At 39.7% G+C, this 23,825-nt stretch overlaps 6 protein-coding genes across 6 annotated transcripts; 1 reads left to right on the top strand and 5 right to left on the bottom strand.

Moving 5' to 3' along the window:
* Nucleotides 1–583: 583 nt before the first annotated feature.
* Sardh (Sarcosine dehydrogenase) lies at nt 584–3,973 on the top strand. Its single transcript, XM_088043675.1, has 7 exons — nt 584–935; nt 982–1,235; nt 1,344–2,067; nt 2,117–2,382; nt 2,511–2,708; nt 2,756–3,004; nt 3,047–3,973. Exons 1-7 carry the CDS (start codon nt 821–823, stop codon nt 3,911–3,913), a joined length of 2,673 nt encoding a protein of 890 aa, XP_087899801.1. The 5' UTR covers nt 584–820; the 3' UTR covers nt 3,914–3,973.
* LOC148170456 (trypsin-1-like) lies at nt 3,919–4,899 on the bottom strand (the record flags this gene model as incomplete). The annotated part of the gene is made up of 3 exons (XM_088044288.1): nt 3,919–3,975; nt 4,122–4,653; nt 4,703–4,899. Coding segments are annotated over 3 exons (786 nt in total), but the record flags the coding sequence as incomplete, so codon positions are not given.
* A 49-nt stretch (nt 4,900–4,948) lies between these two features.
* LOC148170455 (trypsin-1-like) lies at nt 4,949–5,874 on the bottom strand. Its single transcript, XM_088044287.1, has 3 exons — nt 5,870–5,874; nt 5,631–5,819; nt 4,949–5,584 (listed from the first exon to the last, which is right to left on the bottom strand). Exons 1-3 carry the CDS (start codon nt 5,872–5,874, stop codon nt 5,038–5,040), a joined length of 741 nt encoding a protein of 246 aa, XP_087900413.1. The 3' UTR covers nt 4,949–5,037.
* LOC148170454 (trypsin 3A1-like) lies at nt 5,871–6,990 on the bottom strand. Its single transcript, XM_088044286.1, has 5 exons — nt 6,945–6,990; nt 6,745–6,898; nt 6,152–6,694; nt 6,083–6,092; nt 5,871–6,002 (listed from the first exon to the last, which is right to left on the bottom strand). Exons 1-5 carry the CDS (start codon nt 6,988–6,990, stop codon nt 5,871–5,873), a joined length of 885 nt encoding a protein of 294 aa, XP_087900412.1.
* Nucleotides 6,991–7,170: 180 nt separating this feature from the next.
* On the bottom strand, nt 7,171–8,099 carry LOC148170453 (uncharacterized). Its single transcript, XM_088043986.1, has 3 exons — nt 8,085–8,099; nt 7,895–8,038; nt 7,171–7,851 (listed from the first exon to the last, which is right to left on the bottom strand). The coding sequence occupies exons 1-3, from the start codon at nt 8,097–8,099 to the stop codon at nt 7,171–7,173; spliced, it is 840 nt and encodes a 279-aa protein (XP_087900112.1).
* Nucleotides 8,100–9,664: 1,565 nt separating this feature from the next.
* Nucleotides 9,665–23,743, bottom strand: LOC148170452 (cubilin-like). The gene is made up of 47 exons (XM_088043418.1): nt 23,664–23,743; nt 23,485–23,611; nt 23,278–23,439; nt 22,956–23,236; nt 22,760–22,904; nt 22,571–22,712; nt 22,422–22,522; nt 22,248–22,374; nt 21,870–22,202; nt 21,653–21,825; nt 21,435–21,606; nt 21,197–21,384; nt 20,797–21,150; nt 20,592–20,748; nt 20,359–20,546; nt 19,787–20,306; nt 19,552–19,738; nt 19,163–19,505; nt 18,968–19,118; nt 18,722–18,924; nt 18,167–18,674; nt 17,759–18,114; nt 17,370–17,715; nt 16,973–17,323; nt 16,747–16,928; nt 16,501–16,699; nt 16,079–16,450; nt 15,942–16,030; nt 15,791–15,895; nt 15,615–15,746; nt 15,359–15,570; nt 15,135–15,310; nt 14,863–15,087; nt 14,673–14,816; nt 14,279–14,629; nt 13,549–14,229; nt 13,178–13,503; nt 12,951–13,128; nt 12,717–12,905; nt 12,308–12,670; nt 11,242–11,453; nt 11,030–11,198; nt 10,764–10,981; nt 10,640–10,720; nt 9,961–10,591; nt 9,827–9,918; nt 9,665–9,775 (listed from the first exon to the last, which is right to left on the bottom strand). Exons 1-47 carry the CDS (start codon nt 23,741–23,743, stop codon nt 9,665–9,667), a joined length of 11,133 nt encoding a protein of 3,710 aa, XP_087899544.1.
* Nucleotides 23,744–23,825: the final 82 nt, after the last annotated feature.

The following is a 23,825-nucleotide window of genomic DNA, read 5'->3' as shown; positions in this document are numbered from 1 at the left end:
TTTATCAAGAATTGATAAAAAAGTCATAAAATAAGTTACATATTGGAATTAATAAAACGAGTTCTTAGTGCCTTTTAGAATTAATTTTTGACCAAAACAAGTTAATTTTTATGAGGGCGTGGGGTGCTTATTTTAATAATAACTCCAATTAAGTAATATCTCATATTAACACACAATAGAACTACATATATTTATTTATAGACTTTAGTGATAAAATTTGATTGATGTAAACAATCTTGCAATTATTTCTTTGTTTTGTTTTTTTCTTGTTAATTAGATAGACCATGATTTATATTTAACTTCAAATGATTACCTAAGTAATTTAACCTTTAATGTACCAAGCAGTCCCACATCCATTTGATTAGATTAAGCATCGTAAACAGCGATAACGTCACATTAATTTGAATGTTTCTACATTCTTTCATAACTCGTGTCCAAAAAAAAACTTCTTTGGTACGAAATCTACATGTGACTGATAATAATAAACAACAAAACAATTAAGCAGCAATGTTGGCAATAATTGTGATAGGAAAAATAGTTCTTCAGTCCCCAAACTGATACTCTTCTAGAAGTAATAACAACCGCTTGAGTTACCTCCTATCAGTCATCACGATAAGCTCAATATAAACACAGTAAGCAAACAAGTCGTGAGATTTCGTCCAAATATACGAAGTATTTTAAAGCGTCACGAGCGATAATGGACAATTAATAGTTTGAACAAATAACTTAGGGTCAGAGTTACGAGAATAAACACTTCTAATCACAGTCAATTTATCCAGCGCAGGACGCACACCATTTCGATGAACTTGTAAACGCGAACATGTTGAGACTAACCGGTTGCAATGTCTTGAAATCAAAATCTCTCAAACTCCAGCAAGTGTTAAAATACAGCACTGAAAACAATCTTCCTCAACAAGCAGATGTTGTGATAATTGGTGAGTAAGAGAGCTTTAACTAAGAATCGAACTAATGAGTGGTAAGGCGGCGGCGTCGCCGGTTGTAGTCTCTTGTACCATCTTTCCAAAAGAGGCGTCAGTGCGCTTTTGCTGGAAAAAGCCAAAATTACGAGCGGGACGACATGGCACACCAGTGCTCTGTGTTGGAGGTTGAGGCCCAACGAAACCGACGTCAGACTCCTCAATTCCACGAGGGATCTTTTGATTAATTTGGAGGAGGAGACGGGGTTGAACACCGGGTGGATTAGCCATGGGGGCCTTTTCATCGCCAAAACAGAGGTAAATTATCAATATTTTTGGGTTCAGAGTCTATTTAATGTGAAGTTTATTGACTTGCGATAAGAGTTCCGTTCGAAGGCCAAGCACAAATTAATTTTCTCCCTTTAGGATCGAGTCGAAGAATACAAACGCCTGCACACCTTCGGCCACTATCTAAACATCGAAAGTCACGTCATTTCGTCCAAAGAAGCCTCCAAGCTTTCCCCCATGCTTGACCCGACAAAATTCAAAGCCGCTTTGTACTCTCCAGGTGATGGTCATACTGATCCCACAATGTACTGTGCTGCGTTGATAAAAGGAGCCACCACAAGAGGAGCTAAAGTTATTGAAAACTGTGATGTTACGAAAATCTTGGTGGATTCATCCTCGACTGTTAAAAGAGTCGAAGGAATCGAAACAGACAAAGGAAGTATAAAAACAAGTTGTGTGGTCAATGCCGCTGGAGTTTGGGCGAGGAACATCACTCAGCTTGTCGGTTTAGACGTCCCTGTGGTGCCCATGAAGCATGCTTACATTGTTACTGATACGATACCCGAAGCCAAGAACACGCCGAATATTCGCGACCATGATGGGTCGGTTTATATGAGAATGCAAGGAGAGACTGTCTATCTAGGAGGGTACGAACAAAACCCGGAAATTATCAAAGACATGCCGAAAGACTTCCAATTTAGTTTGTTTGATCTGGATATGAATATCTTCGAGGTGCATATAAAGAACGCGATGGACATAGCACCGGTTTTTGGACAAGTTCCCATCAAATCCAACATTTGTGGGGCGGAGAGCTTCACGCCAGATCACAAACCCATCATGGGTGAAGACCCCAAACTCAAAGGTTTGTGTTTTTTCCAGCGCAACCCTCAACTTACGGGGATATTTTCCAGGTTTTTACTACTCCTGCGGTTATAATTCCTTGGGAATCAACTTGAGTGGAGGCTGTGCTGAACAATTAGCCATCTGGATCACTCAAGGGCGTCCGGATATTCCCATGTACAACTACGATATACGAAGATTCACGCCGACTCAAAGAACGGACAAAGCGTGGTACACTGAAACTAGTCAAGAATGTTACGCTAAGAATTACAGTGTTGTTTATCCACACGATCAGCCGTTAGCTGGACGAAACCACAAAATTGATCCTTTCCATGAGGTGAGAGGTCGTTTTGTTGTTATCACTGCATTTTAAAGACGTCTTGTTTACTTCTTCGGGGTTAAAGTTCCGTGATAGACGTAAATAATCGTGATCAAAGGTGATGCAAAACAAAATTACATTTTTAGGCTCTCGTGGCCAGCGGCGCCGTGATGGAGCAAGCTCAAGGTTGGGAGCGACCTGGTTACTTCATCAAAGACCGGACAGCCCCCGTCAGAGGTTACGATTGGGGTGGTTATTATGATCACGTCGACAACTCCGATAAAAGATACGAAAAAGAACTAGAAGGAGATCTCACTTTTGGTTTTTCAAAACACCACGATCTTGTTCGTAGTCTCATTCTTTTAATTCAAATCTAAGTCGTTCTTTATAGATTGGGGAAGAAGCGGCGGCTGCAAGAAACAACGTGGCTCTCTTCGATCTCTCTTACTTCACCAAATTGTATTTAACAGGTCCTGATGCTGAAGAAGCTGCCGACTGGTTGTTTACCGCCGACACAGATAAAGAACCAGGGCGTGTGGTGTACACCTGTGCGCTTAACAGTAAAGGAGGAGTGGAGGCTGATGTTACTGTCACTCCTCTGCAAGAAGGGAAAGGCACCCTCGTTGGACCAATCCTCAAGGTAGTTTAAATTAACTTTGAACTCAACTAACGTTTTGTGCAGGGTAAGGGTTACTACATCGTAGCCGGAGGAGCTTCAGGTTACCAAACCGTTTCTCACTTCCGGAAAGAAATGAACAAGAAGAAGTTCAAGGCGGTCATCACTGACATCACCGACAAACTAGGAGTCCTTTCGATTCAAGGCCCTAAAAGTCGGGAACTTGTTCAATCCATCACTGAAACTCCAATAACCGACGAGAAGTTCCCTCCAGGCATGTCTCACATTATTAAAGTCAGCGGCTACGACTGCCGAGCCATGAGAGTCAGTTTTATAGGAGAACTGGGCTATGAACTTCACATTCCCTTCAGCGGTTGCGTCCCTGTCTACAACAAAGTTATAGACGCTGGTCGCGGTTTCGAACTGAAACACGCAGGCTTCCGCGCTTTGTACTCTTGCAGTCTTGAGAAAGGGTACCACCTTTGGAACTGCGATCTTAGGATGAATGATAATCCCGTGGAAGCCAACTTACAAATGATTTGTCGTAAAGATGGTCAATACTTAGGCAAACAACACGTGGAGAAGATGAAGGCGAATGGAGTGAAGAAACGACGAGTTTTCTTCACTTTACAAGATCGCGTGCCTGTTCACGGTTTGGAAACTATTTGGAGAGACGATACCATCGTGGGTTACCTACGAAGAGGTGGTTACGGTTACACTTTGGATTGTAGCATTGGTACTGGATATGTGGAGCACCCCAAAGGACAAGTTCTCACCGATGAGTTTCTGAAGAGTGGAAATTATGAGATTGAAGTGTTGAACAAGAGGTATCCTGCCACTTTGTATCTTAGGAGTCCATTTGATCCGAAAGGAATGAGATTGTTGGGGCAGTATGAACAACAGTTTGAGGAGCAATCGCATTTTGAAGACTGATGTGTTCAATAATTATTTTTGTTGTTTTCTAAGTTGATGAATAAAAGACTATTTTCTTTATACTAACAACTCACTAAGAGTTAAAAGCGAAACGAAAACAATGATGACTCAATGTGAGAGTAAAAAGTGATAAAAAAGATCTAATCGGTGGCGGTGGCGTGACACTGATAAAGTGTTTTGTTTAATGCTTTTATTAAAGACCGGTAACATCTTCTATGAAATCTAAAGCTAGACTAATATTAGTGTAAATATCTGGCCGCGCCCCGTCCCCACACCCCCACCCAAAGGAGAAAATCCCTGCGAGCACCCCATCAATCTGTAAAGCCCCCCCAAAATCATAAGTACATTGCCCGATCCCTCCTTCAAGAACTCCAGCGCAAAACATTCCATCTTTAAGAAGAGTTTTATACGCTTCCTCACAAAAAGCGCGTTCAACGATTTGCACAGTAGCACCCTGCAAAACGGAGGATTTTTCACGAGAACCGTAACTTAAAACGCCCCATCCACTTATAGTACCGTTGGTACCAGGAGACCACCATGTTGTTCTTGTAGGAAGGGCTATTTGAGCTGCAGAGAAACCAAATTCTATGTTTGTTTCAAGTTCGATAACGGCAACATCATAGTTTCGGTGCTCTGTGGAGTAGTTTGGGTGGTTGTAATATTTTTTTACTGGAAGGAGTTGACCACCTTCTTCAAGGGTTGTGGTACCGGCGCGGATCTTGAGAAGTTCTTCAGCGGCTCTGTTAAAGGTATTAGAATAGGTGGTAAGAATAACAAAAGGGGACGTACTCTATTAAACACTCGGCTGTGGCAAGGACGAATTTTGGGGCTATAATAACACCGGCGCAGAGTTGGGCTTCGCGATATTCTACAGCTACTTGGTATGGGACTTGGTCGATGGTAATGTTGTGTCCACCGATGATTCGGGCATCTGGAGTTGCTAAGAAGAAGATTTTTGAAGTGTAAAAGAGCACACTCACCAAGTGTTAAAGACAAAAGCGACACGAAGATGAGGACCCGCATTGTCAAAGAAAGTTACACAAACAATCAATTTTATTGTATTTTACTACAGTACTAGTAAAAACTGATAACAAAGATCTAATCGGTGGTGATAAAAGTGACAATCACTGTTTGGTGATGCTCTGAATGAAGTCCAAAACCACCGAAACGTTTGTATAAACCCCTGGATATCCTGGGGTTCCACACCCACTTCCAAAAGAGACGATTCCAGCTAGAATCCCATCGATTTGTAGAGGACCTCCAGAGTCAGAACTGCAAGAATCAACACCACCTCCATTTACTCCAGCACAGAACATGCGTTCTGTAATTATATCACCGTACGCTTTAACACAAGATTTTTGCTCGATTGTTTCAACAACAGCACCCTGTAGATTAACGGGTAGTTGTTGATCCTCATAATGAAGGAGCCCCCATCCACTTATAAGAGCTTTGGTACCGGGAGCCCACACTGTATTCTTCTTCGGTAGCGCAATCTGAGCGATGGAAAAACCTAAATCTAATGGCGTTTCTAGTTCCAAGACAGAAACATCGTAATCTATGGTCTGTTCGCTAAATTCGGGATGGTTGTTGATTTTTTTTACGTTGAGGACTTCACCACCAAGTTCGCGCGTTGCGGTACCAGCGCGGATTGTAACGTTTCTTTCACTTATTCTGTAAGATTTAGTTAGGACAGAAAGTTAAATGAAATTAATTTTACTGTTGGAAACAATGCGCTGCGCTGACTATGAAAGTTGGAGATATAATGGAGCCCCCACAATCATGACCACCATTTATTTCTATAGAGACTTGGTAAGGGACCTTCTCAATGGGGATGTCGTCACCACCAACGATTCGGCCATCCTGGTTGAAACCTGAAGTAGCTACAAGAATTATGCTAGTTGTAAGTCAAACTCACCAAAAACTCTGGTTGTTAAAGAAAGGAAGAGGAGTACAAACATCATTGTGTCATCGAATTTGGGGATTTGGACAAGGCAACGATAAGACAGTGTCTTGGAGTGCACAGTTCCGTCCTTCTATTTGTTGTTTTTAAGGAGATAACATTAATACCACTTAGAACGTAGATATGTTTCTATTTCTTTTATTGGAAACCTATTAAAAATCTAGATAAGGGACTTGGTATTAACCAAGTGTTAAAGACAAAAGCGATACAAGCGAACTACTGTATTAGTAAAAACTGATTACAAAGATCTAATCGGTGGTCATAAATGTAATAATTACTGCTTGGTGATGGTCTGAATGAAGTCCAAAACCATCGAAACATTTGTATGAACTCCTGGATAAATAAAGGTCCCACACCCATCTCCCAAAGAGATGATTCCTGCTAGAATACCATCAATTTGTAGAGGACCTCCGGAGTCACCAGTACAAGCATCGACACCACCTTCTTTTAATCCAGCACAGAACAAACGTTCTGTAATATCACTACCGTACGTTTCAACACAATACTGTTGATCGAATGTTTCAACAACAGCAGACTGTAGATTAACGGGTAGTTGCAGATCGTAAATATCAAGAAGCCCCCATCCACTTATAACCGCTTTGGTACCTGGAGGCCACACTGTACTCATTTTCGGTAGCGCAATCTGAGCGATGGAAAGACCGAAATCTAGTGGCGTTTCTAGTTCCAAGACTGAAACATCGTAATCTATAATGTCTTCGCTGAAGTCGGGATGGTTGTTGATTTTTTTTACTTTGACGACTGTACCACCAGCTTCGCGTGTTGTGGTACCAGCACGGACTGTAACGTTTGTTTCGCTTATTCTGTAAAACTAAGTTAGGACAGAAAATTCATTGAAAGAAGTTAATTATACTGGTAGAAACAATGAGCTGCGCTGACTATAAAGTTAGGAGATATGATGGAGCCTCCACAATGATGATCACCATTTATTTCTATAGAGACTTGGTAAGGAATCTTCTCAATGGAGATGTCGGCACCACCAACAATTCGACCATCGTGGTTAAAACCTGAAGCAGCTCCAAGAATATTTGTGTTAATTGTAAAAAAACTCACCAAAAACCAGAGATGTTAAAGAAAGGAAGACGAGTAAAAGCATCATTGTGGGATGACGATCAGTGTCTTGAAGTACTCATTTCCGTTCTTCAATTTGTTATTATTAAGAGATAACATTAATACCACTTAGAACGTAGATATGTTTTTATTTCTGAGAGCCCATTAAAAATCTAGATAAAACATCTTAACAATTGTAAAATTCCCTCAATTTATCTAAAGATTCCAACTATGGTTTCTTCGGATGAACCGGTTTCGTAATCCCGACGTACCCCAAAACCTCAATCGGTCTAATTCCTGGTATCGTCTCTTTAACTTTAGTTAGTTCCGTCTGTATCCTCCTGGCTTCAGCCGCTGCCGCTTGTTCCATCAACTCCGGGGGAGCATTCAACGCCGCTTCTTCAGCCGCTTGGAGCGCCTCTGTGTAATTCGACATGGTCTCAGCTTTCACGAGCTTTTCAACAGCATCCGTTAACTCAGTCGTAAAATCTGTTTCTAATTTCGCCGCAATTTCGATTCGACTCGCACTGGTTTCGGCCATCCGCTCTGCTGTTCCTTTAGATAATTGCATTGTGTGTTTGGTTTTGAGAGGAGATAGTGCTGGATCTGCTTGGAGGCCTTGTGGGGAATCTCTTCTTTTGCAAAGCTCTTTTTCGACTTCGCGGTCAAACCATTCCATGAGACTTTCTTGGGTTGCTTTAGCGGCTTGTGGGTTCTGTTGATCCATTTCGGTCAGAGACTGTCGCATTAAATACTGGTTTGCGGAACTTCCAGGAGTGTTTCGTGGCGATCGGGATTTTCTCCTGGCAGCTTCGGCACCCTGCGGCGTCCATGCAAGCTCCGGCTGCCAACCCGCCGCGCCGAAAGGATCCTGTTCGAAGACTTCTTGCCCAGCAATAGTCGCGGCAAACTTCAACTACTTTTAGTGCTTGAAACAAGAAATTTTAACTTACTTGCGGGTAATCCAGAGGCCCGAACGATTCTATCATTCTGTGTAAAGTCTCATCGTCTATGTAAATTTGTTGTCTGTTAGTTCCGGAGATGTCAGTTTCTCGAGTTGGAGTTGGAGATTTTGACGGATACGGTGGTCTGTAACGCTGTTTTACGTTGGTATTTCAATTGTTTTTGAAACCAGAAGCTTACATGGTTGGGGTTCATCTTGGAATGATTTGAAATGTGGAAGATTTTGTGCTTAACCGAAAAATTTTGGACGAAGTTGTCAAATGACAAGCACCTACTTTTGGGTATTAAATGAAACACTTTGATAACAGCATTTTTTATTTATTTCAGGCGGGAATTGAAGGACCAATGGCTTTGAATCTCTTCGCGATCTGTTCTTCTTTTTATCTTGCACATTTAGGTCTACGGTTTAATTCTCGAATAATTTTCCATTTATTTACTTACCGATTGCTTTATTTTGGTCCTGTATTAAAAATTAAAAACAAAGTAGCAAAACCTCCAAATTTCAGTGTTTGAGGATAAAAACTGACGAAGTTACGGATCGAAATAGTTAACTAAATAGCCTTTGGATATCAGTAGGTCTTTATTTTTTGTGGGTCTCGCTTTTTGTGATCCGCCTAGTCATAATATCAACAATTGATAGCTACAAATTTGAAAAAAAAAGCGAAACTGTGTGAAAATTTATAAAAATTCAATTTGTTGCTCTAAAACTTTGGAATTTAGCACAGTAGATAAACAAATGAAAAGAAGTAAAACCCCCAAATTTTACTGTTTTAGGAGTAAAACTAGTTAAATTACGGAATTTTATACAAGTGTCTCAGAACTCGCGCCCCAGAGAGCAAGGGAGGCTGCCGACAGCAATGCAGATGGTAAATTTCAAAACAAAAATTGACTAAGTTTAATAGTATTTAAGAACTGATAAAAAGTTAACAACCAATCCCGAAAGCTTATTCGAGAAGTGGAGTAAAAGGCCCTCCCAATTTCCCAGGCAACGAGAGTCTAATGTTTAACTGACCAATGGATGATAGTGTGTGTCCATAGTTACCAATTTTCAAATTCTGTTCAGCTTCGGGATTGGCTACAGCTTTTTTGTCTTATCTCGGTTATTTTTTGAGTTAAAAAATTTTGGTTTCAAAATTTTGGTTCAGAATTGTTGTCTTCATAAGCCCTGTCTCCTGGGGCGCGAGTTCTGGGACACTCTGTATAAAACAGTAGAAATTTTTCGTTCGCCTTCCAAACAAAAATTAAAAAAAAAATCTAATTCTTGCTCTAAAATTTTGAGATTTAGCACAGTTGATAAACAAGTGAAAAGTAGTAATATCTCCAAATTTTACAGTTTTAAGAGTAAAATTAGTAAAATTACGGAATTTAATGAAAAATAGTAGAAATTTTTGGTTCGTCTTCAAAACAACAATTCCAAAAAAAATTCAATTTTTGCTCTAAAATTTTGGAATAGAATGGAAAACCTCTAAATTTCACAGTTTTAGGAGTAAAATTAGGAAAGTTACCGAATTTATTATAAAAAAGTAAAAATTTTTTGCTCGTCTTAAAAACAAAAATTTCTAAAAACATCTAATTTGACCCTACAATTTTGAAATTTAGCACAGTTGATGAACAAGCGAAAAGTAGTAAAACCTTCAAATTTTACTAAATTAGGAATAAAACTAGTGAAAAATAGAACTAGTGAAATGAGTGATTTAATAGAAAATTCAATATTAAAATCTTAAAGCATTTTGTGTAAGAAATATTATTACTATCGCGGATTATTTAGCCACAGCTTGGAATGAAGCCATCCATCCTGTTCCCCCGTTGTCCATAGATGACTGGTACTTAACCAGAAGGTGCAAGCTTGAATACAAGACCGCTGGGTTGCTCTACAAAAATAAAATTGATAAAAAACGAAGCGACATGAAACTCAATCTTACATTTTTGCAGAAGATATGTTCATTTCCTTCCGAACTCTCGTAGGTTGTCACTTTGACGTAGTTCTGTTCACAATCGTCTTGGATATCGAAAACTAAACAAAGACGTGTAAAATGTAGAAAAATTACCGTTTTACCTGTAAATTTAAGGGCGAGTCTCATCCCAATAGGCACTCGCACGTCCCATTCACAAGGAGTGCGGTTTTTGTAAGCCATGGGGTACAAAGGACTAGTGAAGATCCCTTTATAATCATACAGGACGCCCCCACAGCCCTTTCCTTTATCTGAAGCAGTATATACCAAATCAGCTTCAACATCAAACCGGGCCTTTATATTCCACAGATGTATCCACAACGTATTTCCACTCGAAAATACAGGATTTGGTAACACCATTTCACAAAGTCGCAACAAAACAGGTCCTTTTTCTAAACCATCTCGGATTTCCATTCCTGCATTCGCACAATTCTCGGATCTATACATGATAAACTGCAGAAAAGCAACAGCAATTGTATAGTTTTCTGGGACTGTGACGGAAAGATAACAATCATGATGTGTAGGTATGACTTCTGAGATATGCCCTTGCAAGGACGTGTAATTTCTGTTACAACCAACGGTGTGATACTGCAGTTTGAAACCTTTACCGCGGTTTTTCTCGTCGTTTCCACTTGAAAATTTGATTAAAAACGCATTACTGTTACTGTAGTAATCAAAAGGCTTCTCGGATTTACCGCAGAATTGATGAGTGCTTACCAAGGACGTATCGTAACGCTAAAAGTCAGATTGTTATCAAAATGAAAAATTGATATCAAACGTTACGTAAAAATTTGTTTTTCTATTATTGTTGCCTGATAAAGTGAGCAACGGCCCATAGCCATCCTCCAGAATGTGGTTTCCATGCTAAAAACAGACATTAGATAAAAACACTCCATTACAATAATACCTTCTCGTCCATGATTTCCAGTCTGTCTTCACCGCAAATATTCGAGATTCGATGATCACCTTCATTTAGATCAAAATCGATAAATCGTACGACAAATTTAGTACTGTCTTTGAACACCCATGAGCATCTTAAATCGCTCGGGTACTGATTGGGGTAATCGGGAGAAACCAAAGTTTGAACTTCGTCGGTGGCGTTGAGGAACACCGGACCACATCGAGCTTAGATAATAAACATGATGAAAGTGTTGTTTTAGGTGCGGAACTTACGAGGTTGTATCTTCAACCTCACTTGGAAGGCTTTATTAGTGGTTCCTCTCGTGTACAATCTGATTCCTAACAAATTCCTGGACGATAAAAGTTCTCGTCCGAAATTTTTACCACTAATACCACAGAAGCTGTCAATAGTTTCGGCAAAGCCAGGATGACCATTTATGATCTAAAAAAATTGTATTATCGTTTCTTATGATACTTTTAAGTACCTCTAAGGATGCGCAGCTACAATTGTGATGTGTTTGATTGAAACCGCACGTTTCTGGTAGGTTCAGTTCATCAAAATGTACTCTAATGGTGGTGGCGAGCGGGGACTGAACCGCCCAAACACAACCCATGTCTGCTAAGTCGGGGGCTCTTATCACCGTGTCTGTCATATTGTTTTCAATTTGAATGTTTCCACCACAACCTTCTGCAGGACCTAAAACGACAATTATTACAAATGTTTTATTTTAATTTGACTTTTTCAAAAATACAATTTATTCCCAAACACCAAATTTCGTCAAAAAAAGGTAACGCGCGTTTCGATAGCAATGCTACCATCATCAGAGGGATGATTAAACTAAAAACTAACAAATAAATCTTTGGCGCAGGTAGAAGGGAGTAGAGGGAGGAGGACGGAATGGGGCCGTTGTCTAAGTTCATTATTACATTTTTGTTCCTAAATATTTCTTCGCCATTTTATGTTGAGGACAATAATGGGAGTCTGTAGTGATGTAGCGAAGAGTACTGGTTCTTTCCTATAAACATCAAACTTTAACCTATCCTTATTTTTTATTACAATTGTGTCTAAAAATAGAAACTTTCCGTCTTTCTATATTTTGCAAGTAAATTGAATCGTTGGATAAGGTTTATTTTTATTAAAAAGTCATAAAGTCATCAATATTTGACTTGTTTGTATGAAAATGACAAAAATGTCGTCCACATACCTAATCCAGATTTTTGGAAAATATTCAAGCTCAGATTCAAGATTCTTTTCAAAACGGCTCATGAAAAGGTCAGCAATGAATGGAGACAATGAATGACGAAAAAGAAATTCCCGAAAAATTAAAAAATGTTTTGTTTCATGCAAAGATCTGTGAGTTGAATATATTCCTTGACAATCCCCGGGTTGAAATTGTTTTCAACTAGGAGTTCTTCCAACCAGAGTAGTGTTTGTGGAACGGGGACACTTGGAAATAGAGAATTTACATCGAATGAAACTAATAATTCACCTTCTTGCAGCGGTTCGTTTTTGATTTTATTAATTATATATTTTTGATTTATTTGACCTACCATCGGTGAAATCAATTAAAGCTGTGAATCCTTCTTGTGGCACTGTCCTATCCACTTTTAGCATAATGAGCGCCGCTCCATTTTCTACGGTAATGACGGGTGGATGGTCGTTTAAACTACCACACAAATTTACTAAACGAGAAGAGCTAAGACTTTCATATCCACTGAAAATTTCTAGAGAGCCATACTGACACCAACTATCGTAAATCATGTCGAATTTTTGAAATTTGATGACGATTTGTTTCTTAGGTGGTGCAGTTATGTTCCAAATGCAGTTCATGTAACCGTAATATAATGCATTTCCTTCAAAGCCCAACGGTGGAGTTGTTATCATCGTTGGAGAACTAATTTGTTTACCACAATCTGAAAGAAACTTTTATAACTGCGCTCTACATTTAATGGTGCTTACTATCCAGCTGGTACGACAACTTAAACCCAGTTTTTTGTACCCCTTTGTCATTTTGAAAGCGAAGTTTTATTTCGTTGAGTAAGCGAAAATTTAACGGAATTTTTGAACCACAAAAAATATGCTCAGATGTGGGGAGAAAATTGTCTCTTCTGATGATGGTGAGATTGTCGTATTTACAATTACTTCCACCTGAGAAATGTCATGTAAGGTTTATATAAGAAGTGATAAACTTACTTCCTTCGAGATCAAAACTATAGATTTTCAAATTAATGTATTCATAAATAGAATCAGTTGTAATTTTGTACAAGCAGTTCATATTTTTCGGATACTTTCCGGGAAAATTGGGACTTACAATGAAACGTTCTGTTTTGTCAGCAAAATACTGGCCGCCACAATTCCATTCCCATTGTGCCTACGAAATTATATTACAAAAATAGTAGTTTGTGTACTAAATTTTTTACTCTAAATCCTTTGCCTATAATTTTGTCGTTGCTTCTAAATAACACCTTCAAGCGAGTGCTTGTCGAGTTGATAGCACCAGGAAGTTCTCTCCCACATTTTTTACCCAAAGACACCCATTCGTCGTGTTTCCAATCCCAAATCTCCACGTAATCATTTTCGCAATTATCGCTCTCCTCTATTTGAAATCTCGTTGTGAAAACAAGTCCGATGTGATAACCTCCGTCGCTTCTAAGTTCCCATAGACACTCTGCGTTGTTCGGGTAGTCATCAGGAAACGAAGGAGTCTCTATTATCCTCGTGCGGTCGTGGAAGATTCCACCACATCCTGCAAACTCGCGTTAACTTACTCTAGTAACGGAATTTTCATTACCTTGTATTTTCGGTTCGTATTTGAGACTGAAGCCTTTAGAATTTGAGTCATTGTCAAACTTGTATTCGATCCACAAAGTGTTAGTTTGGGATGTTAACGCACTAGGTTTGTTTGATTGGCAGTACCGGTCGATTTTTGGGCTCTTTGGGCTTCCTCCGTTATAAACATCTAAGTAACTTTTCTCGCAATTGTCGCCCAGGTTCAGATCTTCAAAGGTCAAAAGAACTCTTTGTTCTGCGGGTAATTTGAGAAACCATGAACACTCCATCGATTTCGAGTACTTATTCGGATAGCCGGGGCTCTTAATAGAACCCGTTTCACTGCTTAGAATACCTCCACATTGGTACGTATTAAACGAAATTGTATAGTTGATGGTATGTCTCTTAAGGAATTCAATAAGCGACACTTTTAAATGCGAGAACGGAGACCTAATGATTGTGGTACTTGGTACACACTCTACCACGCAAATAGGTCCTTCTGCTTCATCCGATTCTATTTTAATACTACCCGGATAGGTTAGACACCCAGTTTTTATGCGAGTTGCATTAGTAGTCATGGTAAGTATCATTACAAAAGTAGTACCCAGAGCCTCTTTATCTCGTATATAAGTACAGTAAAAAGGAAACGCTGCGTTTGGTTGACTGATCAAACCACTATCTTCATTCAAATCGCCTTCACAATCTAAAAACTCAATTTTTTAGTACTAGAAATAGTACCTTCAAAACCCTACATGAAGGTTCATCCGACGTGAATCTTAGTTTAAAACCACGTCCACCGTTCCCGTGGTTCCAGTAGAATAGAAAAGCATGATTCTGCATTGACTCAATTTTCTTATCTTTGTTTGAATTAACAGTCCTATGAATGAACCCTATAAACCGTCTCTCGTTGGAAAATATAAGACCGTCCGGCGATAGGGGAGAATCGTAACTATTTTTTATATCGAAGTCTTCCACTGTGAAAGTTATGCGTCGACCTCGTGGTACTTCAATAAACCAACTACATCTTTGGAAGATTGTATGAGGCGCTGGGTAACCGGGAGATTGAATAGTGCCTTCAGAGGCCTCGATGGTACCACCACATACTAAAATACTGTTAGATGGTGAAAATCGAGATGAAGAACTCACCATTCCTGCTTGCGTTGAACTTCAAAGAAAACCCATTGAATCTTTTCTTCTCTTTGCTTGTTTGGAAGTTCACTAAGACTTCGTTACCTTTAGATTGGATGGGGTTGGGTACTTGTTTCCCACAGAAGGTACCCAATGAAGATACTACAAGTGGAGAGTTGTAATGGCGGAAACACAAAGAGACGGTTACCTCCGTTGCCAAAATTGTTCGGTTCGTAAATCGACACATGATCGACTAGCGTACAATTCTCAGACTGTTGCAAATCAATCTTATCAAATTTTATTTCGATGGTATAATCAATTGGGGCTATTAAGTGCCAAGTACAGTTAACACCAACTGGGAATCGCGATGGGACGTTGAAAAACGGCGACTCGGTCTCTCCTTGCGTGTCATGGATCGTACCCCCACAATTCCCTGAAATGGTACCTTGAAATACCAAGTAAATCGGAAACGGCACTCACCAAACGTTACTCGCGCTTTGAATCCGTTACTAGGTTCATTAAGCTGAGTGAAGAATCTTACGAGCATCATGTTGTCTGTCGTAAACTGAGAGTTTGGTTTTTTCCCGCAAAAAGTACCTACTAATTTAGAGTAAATCGTGGCACCATCGCGAATTTGAACAAACTCGTTCGGACACCTACAACTCTTGAGATAAAGAAGAAAAAGTACAAAACCTAGTTTTTACTCTTTTTCTTTAGTTTTTATATCAAATCTATCGAGAAAATCGATTCTGATTATATCTCCAGGTGGTCCACGAACCCTCCAAAGACACTCCACGTGTGGGGGTGGTATCAAAGGGTAATTAGGAGAAGTAACCACTGTGGTATTCTCAAATTGAGTTAAAATAATGTCGCCACCACAAAGATAAGAGATTTCGCGGTACCGCAGTTTGAAGTTCTAGAAAACATGTGAGATGAAACTTACGATCTTAAATTACTCACAGCTAAAGAAAATGCTCCGAAATATTTAATATAAGCGTTGTTGCTGGTGGTTTTAAAAACTTGAGGTAGTTCGTTCCCGCAGTATTTACCATGGCCTAAAATCGGGGAATCGGGGAATTTGCCGTTTCGTAGCTAAAACACGACGGTCATAAAGGTAAATCTAATGTTAACAGTACCAATAAATAGTTGTTGCAACGTTTATCGCTGTCGTGGGGAATATCAAATTCGAGAAATTTTATTTCGATTGTTTTTCCAGGTCCGACAGTGATGTTCCATTGACACTAAAATTTCTTCTGAAAACGAACTTTAAACTTGAACAGAACTTACCGAAATTGAGTATCGTCCAGCGCTACCTTTTCTAGTGATGTTGTTGTGAATTATATAGTCCGAAGGTGCAGTTAGAGTTCCTCCACACGCTATAATTAAAAATTTTAGTATGGAGGTTTTGAAAAAGACAGTTTTACCGTCACTGATGACGGCCGAAAATCCTGTTTTATTCCCATATGTATCACTCTTAAATACAATCTTCATCATATTTGAAGTATGTGTGACAACTCTTGTCTCATTGTCGCGGCAAAACTTTCGCACGGTAGTCCAATCTTCATTTAGTTTTTTCTCAAAGACTTCAATGTAGTCTCCATAACACGAAATTCCATGCGATGGCGACAAATCTACCTCTTTGAGATTGAAAACAAGGTGGTTCATAGGAATCGTCGTTAGAACCCATTGGCAGTCAAGATTTTTATCGTACCCGTTGGGGAAACCGGGTGATTGAATTTCAGTTTGATTCATTAAAACATGAAGATCTATCGGTTCTGGGTTTCCGCATGTAATCTCTAAAATCTCATTGTCAGTTGGAAAAAGTAAATTTCTAAAGAAGTATTACTTGGCGTTTGTTTTAAAATCGGAAATGTCTGTTGCCCGATTTCTATCCAGTCAAGAATGAATCTCGCGGAGATTCTCGACGAACTATATCCGCTAAACTTGATGAAGAGAACATTGGTGGCGCTTTTGATAGCGTCGGGTAGGTAGCTACCGCAGTACTCTTTGATTAAAGGAGCTTCATCGTTAGCTCCATCGTAGATCTATGAATAAATCAGAGAAATTCTAACTAATTAAATTAGTCACTTACATAAAGGGCCGCAAAGCAGATTTCTTCTCCGTTTTCAAGAACCATGTCTTTGAAGGTTAACATTATCCGTTTTCCGTGGCTCACTGTAATGGTCCAAAAGAATTCCCCGTAGAGAGGATATCCTAGTTTGTAAAGAGGTGACACGATTCTCCCAGAAGGTCCAGTTAACTGATTGTCATGATCTACAACTAAAATTAAAGACAAGAAGACGTAAAAATGACAGTACTTAAGTGGTACTCCGCACGAAACCCTTTAGAAGTGATACCAGAAAGATCGCCTTCCACGCTACTCGTTTTCAAGAAAATCCACAAACTACCAACATTGGTAATGTTAGTTGGTTCTTCATCACCACAAAAAGTACCCAAGAGTTTTCCAGTTCCGTTATTTTGTCTAATTTCGAGATAGTCAGTATTACAATGATCCGACTGGAGTAAACCAAAGTCGCTGAAACTTAAAGTTACATGGTTCCCCTCTGTGATGGCTAGGGTCCATTCGCACTCTGTATCCATGGGATACATTCTGGGGTACCCAGGAGACGCAAACGCACCCATTAATGATGTTAAAATACCACCACAATCTGAATTACTTTATTAAAATATGGCCCCACTTTTCAAAGTACTTACGAGAATCAAAAACTGAGTATGTCGCGAAGAAAGCAGAGGACGATTTTATAAAGACATGCAGGGCTGAACCATCACTGGTGAGAGTGGGCGGCATTTGAGGGCCACAAGATGAAAACAAAAGAGGCGAGCTAGAAGAGTCCCCATTATAAATTCTGAGAGATTTTACCAAATCATTGTTTGGATCACAATGATTCAGTAGATCCAAATGAGTTATGGTCAAAGACACATGTTTGCTTGGATCTTTAGAAATGATGGTCCAAGAGCAGTTTATTTCTTCATATTCTAGATAATTAGGATCCAGTCTTATAATGCCAGAGCCATCTGTTTCGATGAGAGCTCCGCATTTCTAAAAACAAGTTAGTTCAAGCAAACACACGTTTTTCACGTACTTGGCGATATTTCGCGACAAAACCTTTGGCAACGGTATCAGTTCTGGTCACCATTTCAATAAACATTTGGTTGGTGGTACTTAAGATGGTTCCATAGGGTGAATTTTTACCACAAACTTTTGCTAAAAGGGGAAATTTAACCGAGGGACCATCGTAGACTTTAACGTAGCTGTTATTATTAGCGAAGCAGTTAACATTGTCGTCCTCAAACAAGTCAATGTCTTCAAAGTTCAAAGCAATAAAGTGTCCTTCTGTTATTTGAATTTCGTAACCACAGGTGTCATTGACGTCGTAATTTTGAGGGTAATTTGGAGACATGATGGTGGCTCTATCTGCTATATATTTTCCTCCACACTCTGAAAAAGTTACAAAGAGATTTAATGAAAAATGCGTTTTGTCATGTTTTACTTGTCGACTTGGAGGTGTAGTTCGCTCTGAATCCCAGCCCTTGCATGGACTGATCAGCTCTAAACTCGATGTACATGACGTTCCCTGAACTCCTCAAAGTCACTGGTTTGTTCTGATGGCAGATAGTGGCGATTTCGGGATACGTGTCGTCTTCACCATTGTAAAGTCGTATGTAATCGAAATAACAGTTGGCAGATTCTTCTAATTCCAACTGAGGAAAAGTGATCTCGATGTGTTGACCGTAATCAATCATAATTTTCCAGTTACAAACGACGGAAGGAGGGTAAGCACGTGGATAATTAGGAGACTCGATAGTACCATTAGGGTGGGTGAGTACTTCGCCACAACCTTCAATTTGCCACTCAAGACGAAAACCATTGCCGTGTATTAAGTCATCGGTAACAAAACGGATTTTAGTACGGTTCGAGTTAAGAGTGATTAGAAGTGGCAATTCCGCGCCGCAATATCTTCCGTGTTTCTGAAATTCGTTCTTGCGTTCGTATAAGATCTAGAAACAAAGAAGTTCATTGCTGATGGGTGAAAAGTCTTTCGTACTTCGACGAAGGTATTAAGACACTTGTTGGAATCGGACTGTTTTAAGTCAGCTCTTTCTAAATCAAAATGGGAAAACGAGATGTTTATCTTATTTCCCGCAGACACTTCAATTTGCCAGTTGCAATTCATGGCGTTTGGATACAAATTGGGGAAGTTAGGGCTCTCTATAACTCCACCGAAACCCCTCAAAGTGTTGTTACAAACTACAAAAAGTAGTTATTGTTGGATTTGTCCACTTCCACTTACTTGTGGTGTATTGCAAGTGGAAGCCTCGACCATTCCAACTATTATCTGATCGGAACTTGACGGTAATACTGTTAGACAGTACGAAACGAGGACGACTGAAGGAACAGAACCGTCCCACTGACTTCGCGTTTAAATTTATACCATCCAAAATCTACAAAAGTTAAATTGTTGAACGAAAAACCAAAAAGAACTCACCTCAACATAATCGATTTTACATTGCAGGTCTTTCTCTAAATCTAAATCTAAGAAGGCTCCTTTGATTAAAGAACCAGCACTAATGGTAATTTTCCACGTGCATTCAGTGTTAACAGAGTACGGCTCTGGGTAATTTGGGGAGATTATAGAGCCTGTGGGGCTACTAAGCGAACCACCACAACCCGTCGCTGTAGCTTCCCATGTGATACTGAAACCACGCTCCGATTTATCCTCATTAGATCGGAAATAAATGTATATTTTATTAGTGTGAGATGGTATAAATTTGGGGATGGTAGTGCCACAAAATCGCCCAATTAATGGTGAGTCCGAACTCCCTCCATTTCTAGAAAAATATTTTTAAAGAGAATTGTATTAAAAGACTTTGGTACCGTATTTCCAGCCAGTCGTAGCTGCAAGGTGAAAATTGTTCAAGCCGGAAACCGAGAACTTTTAACAAAATTTGATGGCCAAGTGGAGCTTTAATGGTCCAGATACAATCAAGATTTGCCGGATAACGATTTGGAAATTCTGGTGATGTTAAAGCTCCACCTTCGGAATGGTAGTTTCCCCCACAACCTATAAAAAACTTAATAATTTTGTTACAACCTCACGTTATAGTCATACTGTTGGATTTTGGGATGGTACTGTAAGATGCCAGAAATCCAGTGAGATTTTGACTCCTTTCACTGAAAAATGTGACTGTGACTAGACTCGATGTGCTTGAAAGCCGTGGTGGAGTCGCACCACAGAACTTCCCAATTGATGTCCCCATTCCAGTTTCTGTGTTGTTATCAAAAACTTCAACGTAATCATACAAGCAATTTAAACTTTTTTGGACATGGAAGTTTGTCCAAATTAATTGAATTATATGTTTTGGAGGAGCTGCAATGATCCACTTGCAAGTTGTGCCAGGAAGGTACATCTCAGGGTAGTTTGGAGTAGAGAAAGTTCCAGTGGCGTCTTTCATTATTCCTCCACAACCTGTAGTCTCCGTGGTGTAGTTTGCTTTAAAACCTCGCTTTTCGCTATCATGATCAGTTTCGAATTTAAGGTACAAATAGTTATAATTTGATACAATTAAAGGTGGGAAAGTACGACAGTATCTACCCACGAGAGTTGAGTTTTCATCGTGACCATCTCTAATCTAAAAAAATGTGAGAACTACGTTTTGTTTTTTTGATTAGATTTTTTCTTACTTCGAGGAAGTCATATATACAGTCAGGAAGAGAACCTGTCTCCAAATCAAAATCTACAATTTTTAGTTTGATGATGGTTCCCAGAGGTTGTGCTATTTCGAAGATGCAATGTAAAGACTTTCCATATTTTAGAGGGTATCCTGGAGAGTTGAATGCTCCGGAAGAATCGGTGAATTTGCCTCCACACACTACAATACGCTCTTTATTTATGTTTAGTGAAAATTAAAAGCAACCTGTTTCGTATTTTAGCACGAATCCACCCTCATTATTATTCAAGTCAGTTTTCAAAACCACCAACAATTGGTTATCGTCAGTGATATAGGGCGGCGGTATGGTACTACCACAGTACCTTCCGATTAACAACGCGTCCACTGTACTGCCGGCATAAATCTAAAATACGCGATTTTGAAACCATTGGTGCACATTTGGAAATGTTACCGCGACATAGTCAAAATGGCACATTTCGGATGACTCCAGAGCAAATGATAAGAACGTGAGTTTGATTCTGGAGTTTTCGGGAAGCTGGATTTTGTATTCGCACTGTATATTATTGGGGTAGTTTGCATTGAATGACGGTGAACGAATTTCGCCGTTGGTTTGGGTATAGACACCACCACAACCTGGCATTCCTTCTACGACCGAGTATGTTATTTGGAAACCGGGGTAGTTTAGAGTGGCGTCTGAGTGGAAGTGGACCAGAACCTCAGAGCCTTGAGAAAATAACGGCGTTGGGTGAGAAGTGTTGCAAAATTTGGCGAAGACAGGATCTGAGTTCTGCGTCCCTGTAATAAACTGAAGAAAACGTCTTGGTTTTTTATTATGCGACAGCAATAATCACCTCTAAGTAGTCGGCATTACAGTCCGAGTTACTCCCAATCATCAGCGTGAAGAAATGGAAGAGAAACCGTTTGCCGGCTTGAGTTTGCAGTGGCCAGTAGCAATCTCTACTGTTGGGATAATTACCGGGAGACCCAGGATAGTGAATAGTTCCATGCGTTGTTACATAATTCAGTACCTCACCGCAATCTGGAAACCTATTTTAACACGAAAATTCAAAAACTTTCCGGTTTAATTACAAGGGGTTCTTGAAGTCCATGTTAAATTAAAACCAGACGAACCCAGAGAGACGGCAGACTCGAATCTTAGGTAAACTACATTACTAGATGAAATTATAGTACCGCCATTTGGTAAGTCACTACCACAGAAGCTACCAATGGAAGGCGACATCGTGTTTACACCATCATGAATCTGAAATCGTTTCTAACATTCGTAGTCTAACACTTTTCATTCTTACTTTTAACCAATTAGATTTACATCTGACATTAAACGTTGTAAATGTAATGTTAAGAATTTTAGTCTCATTCGTCTCTATAGTCCACGCGCAACTTAACAAATTCCCGTAGTTTTGGTCATTAACTTCGGGGAAAGTCAACGTGCCATTTTCACTAATCAGTTTTCCACCACAAACTGAAAAAATGTTTAATCGTAAAAACAAAGTGTTCCAATTTTACCTTGTCTTTCACTCTCGCAGTGGAATCCTGTGAAACCCTCAGGACACACGCACTGGTAGTACATTCCTAAAATTGATCTACAAGTACCACCATTTTGACATAAACTGGGAGTACACAGATCTCGAAAAGAACTGCAGTTGCGACCTGTATACATGGGGTAACAGTTGCAGGTGTAATTGTTGGTACCGTTGAGCCTACAGGTACCATGCCAACAAGGATTTGGGTTGCAAGAGTTAACAGAAGGAATGTTAGTTTGGGTGCAACCTGCAGGACCGATGCCGTCACCGGCATAACCGGAGGGGCAAATGCATTCCACGGATGTGGCGCTAATTCCTAAAATTTCTTCTTGCTGTTAAGGTAGAGAATTGACAGTCATACTTGTGTTGCTTTTACACGTGGCTAGAGGATGACAATTCCCGTTGTTCACACCACACACCCCTGAATACGAGCAAATTTTTCCGTCACCTGTGTAACCAGAGGGACAACTTCCGCACATCCTGGACCCCTGTGAAACTACTTTAAGACGAAAAACAACATCAAATTTATTGTTACAAGAGTGTTGATGCATTGGACCATGGGGTTGGTGCTGCACCCTCCATTGGAAGTCGTGCATTCGTCTACATCTATGCAGTGGTACCCATTTCCACTATACCCTAAAAATTTTTGTTCTAATTCTTTAGCGTCTATTTATTTATTAATACCTTGAGGGCAGCTGCCGCAGTTAAAAGTACCCGGGAGATTTATGCAGGGAACTGGGGGATTCACCGAACATGGAGGTTCGTTCATGGTACATTCATTAACGTCGGTGTTACAAATTGGATTTGTTCCATCGGTCGTCCATCCCTACAAAACGACACCATAAATTGCCCAATGAAATAAAGAGGACGTACTTGGTCACAGATGCATTTGTACCCAACCTCGTTGAATTGGGCTACGCAAGTCCCATGACCACAAAGTTCTGCGCTGGAGCCTAATTTGCAGTCATTTGCGCGTGCCGTGCAATGAACACCGAACCAACCACGAGGGCACTTGCATCTGAAGGAAAATAGTTAAAAATCGCTCTGATATGTACATACAAAGTTATACTCGTATGATCCAGGTGTGTTGGTACAAGTAGCTCCATTCTGACACCCCAAATCTGTTCCTGCAAATCGAGCACACTCATCCACGTCTTTGTCGCAATTTGCGCCTTCCCACTGTGGAGGACACTGACAAGCAAAGCTGTTGAACGAATCCAGACAAGTAGCCCCGTTTTTACAAGGGTTACTTGAGCACTCATCTACTGTTAAAAGTGATGTTAATGTTCGAATGGTTTTCTGTAAACCGTTGACTTTCCGGGTAAGTAATATAATGCGTCGCTCTACGGACTAAACTTCAGTTAACAAGTACTTCGAGGAAAGATTCTTACTAATGAACCAACGGCAATGTTTGTACTGTTCGAATAACCGATTTTATTAACTTTAAGTAACAAACCACCCTCATCTATGAGATGTTCGAGTTTTGAGATTTTCGTAAAAGAACTCGCGAAGTTTGTTTGGTACGTCTTAAATTCTTGCAGCGCGTTGTTGGACTAAAATAATTGTACAGTTTTAAGCCTGCATGTCTGTTGTCTTACTATTTTCGTTGATTGCAGAATGTCTATTCCATTAACGTGCACTCCTTTTCCAGGAGCTATAAAACTGATATTTTTATTTTCTGCGGAGTAGAAAAGCAAATGACCATCTTGAGCGACAATTCTTGGTCTAGACGAACGGAGAAATTAAATACTCCTAATAATGATGGAAAAGTACTTACTGGTATGACTGACTGTGAAGATACTGCGAGTACACAACATTAAAAAACGTGTAAAACGAAAGTATCTTAATTAAAGTCATCGCAGTTTATTGGAAGGATCATTTTTAGAAATGAATTGTTTTCAAGTGGTACTTGCCAGGCATACATTTGGCGTCGGAGTTT

This window comes from Gnatocerus cornutus, chromosome 8 (assembly GCF_029298725.1).
Source record: "Gnatocerus cornutus isolate USDA-ARS CGAHR chromosome 8, icGnaCorn1.1, whole genome shotgun sequence".
In the NCBI taxonomy this organism is placed as follows: domain Eukaryota; kingdom Metazoa; phylum Arthropoda; class Insecta; order Coleoptera; family Tenebrionidae; genus Gnatocerus; species Gnatocerus cornutus.
The sequence above is the reverse complement of the archived record's forward strand: the minus strand, read 5'-3'. Positions and strand labels throughout refer to the sequence as shown.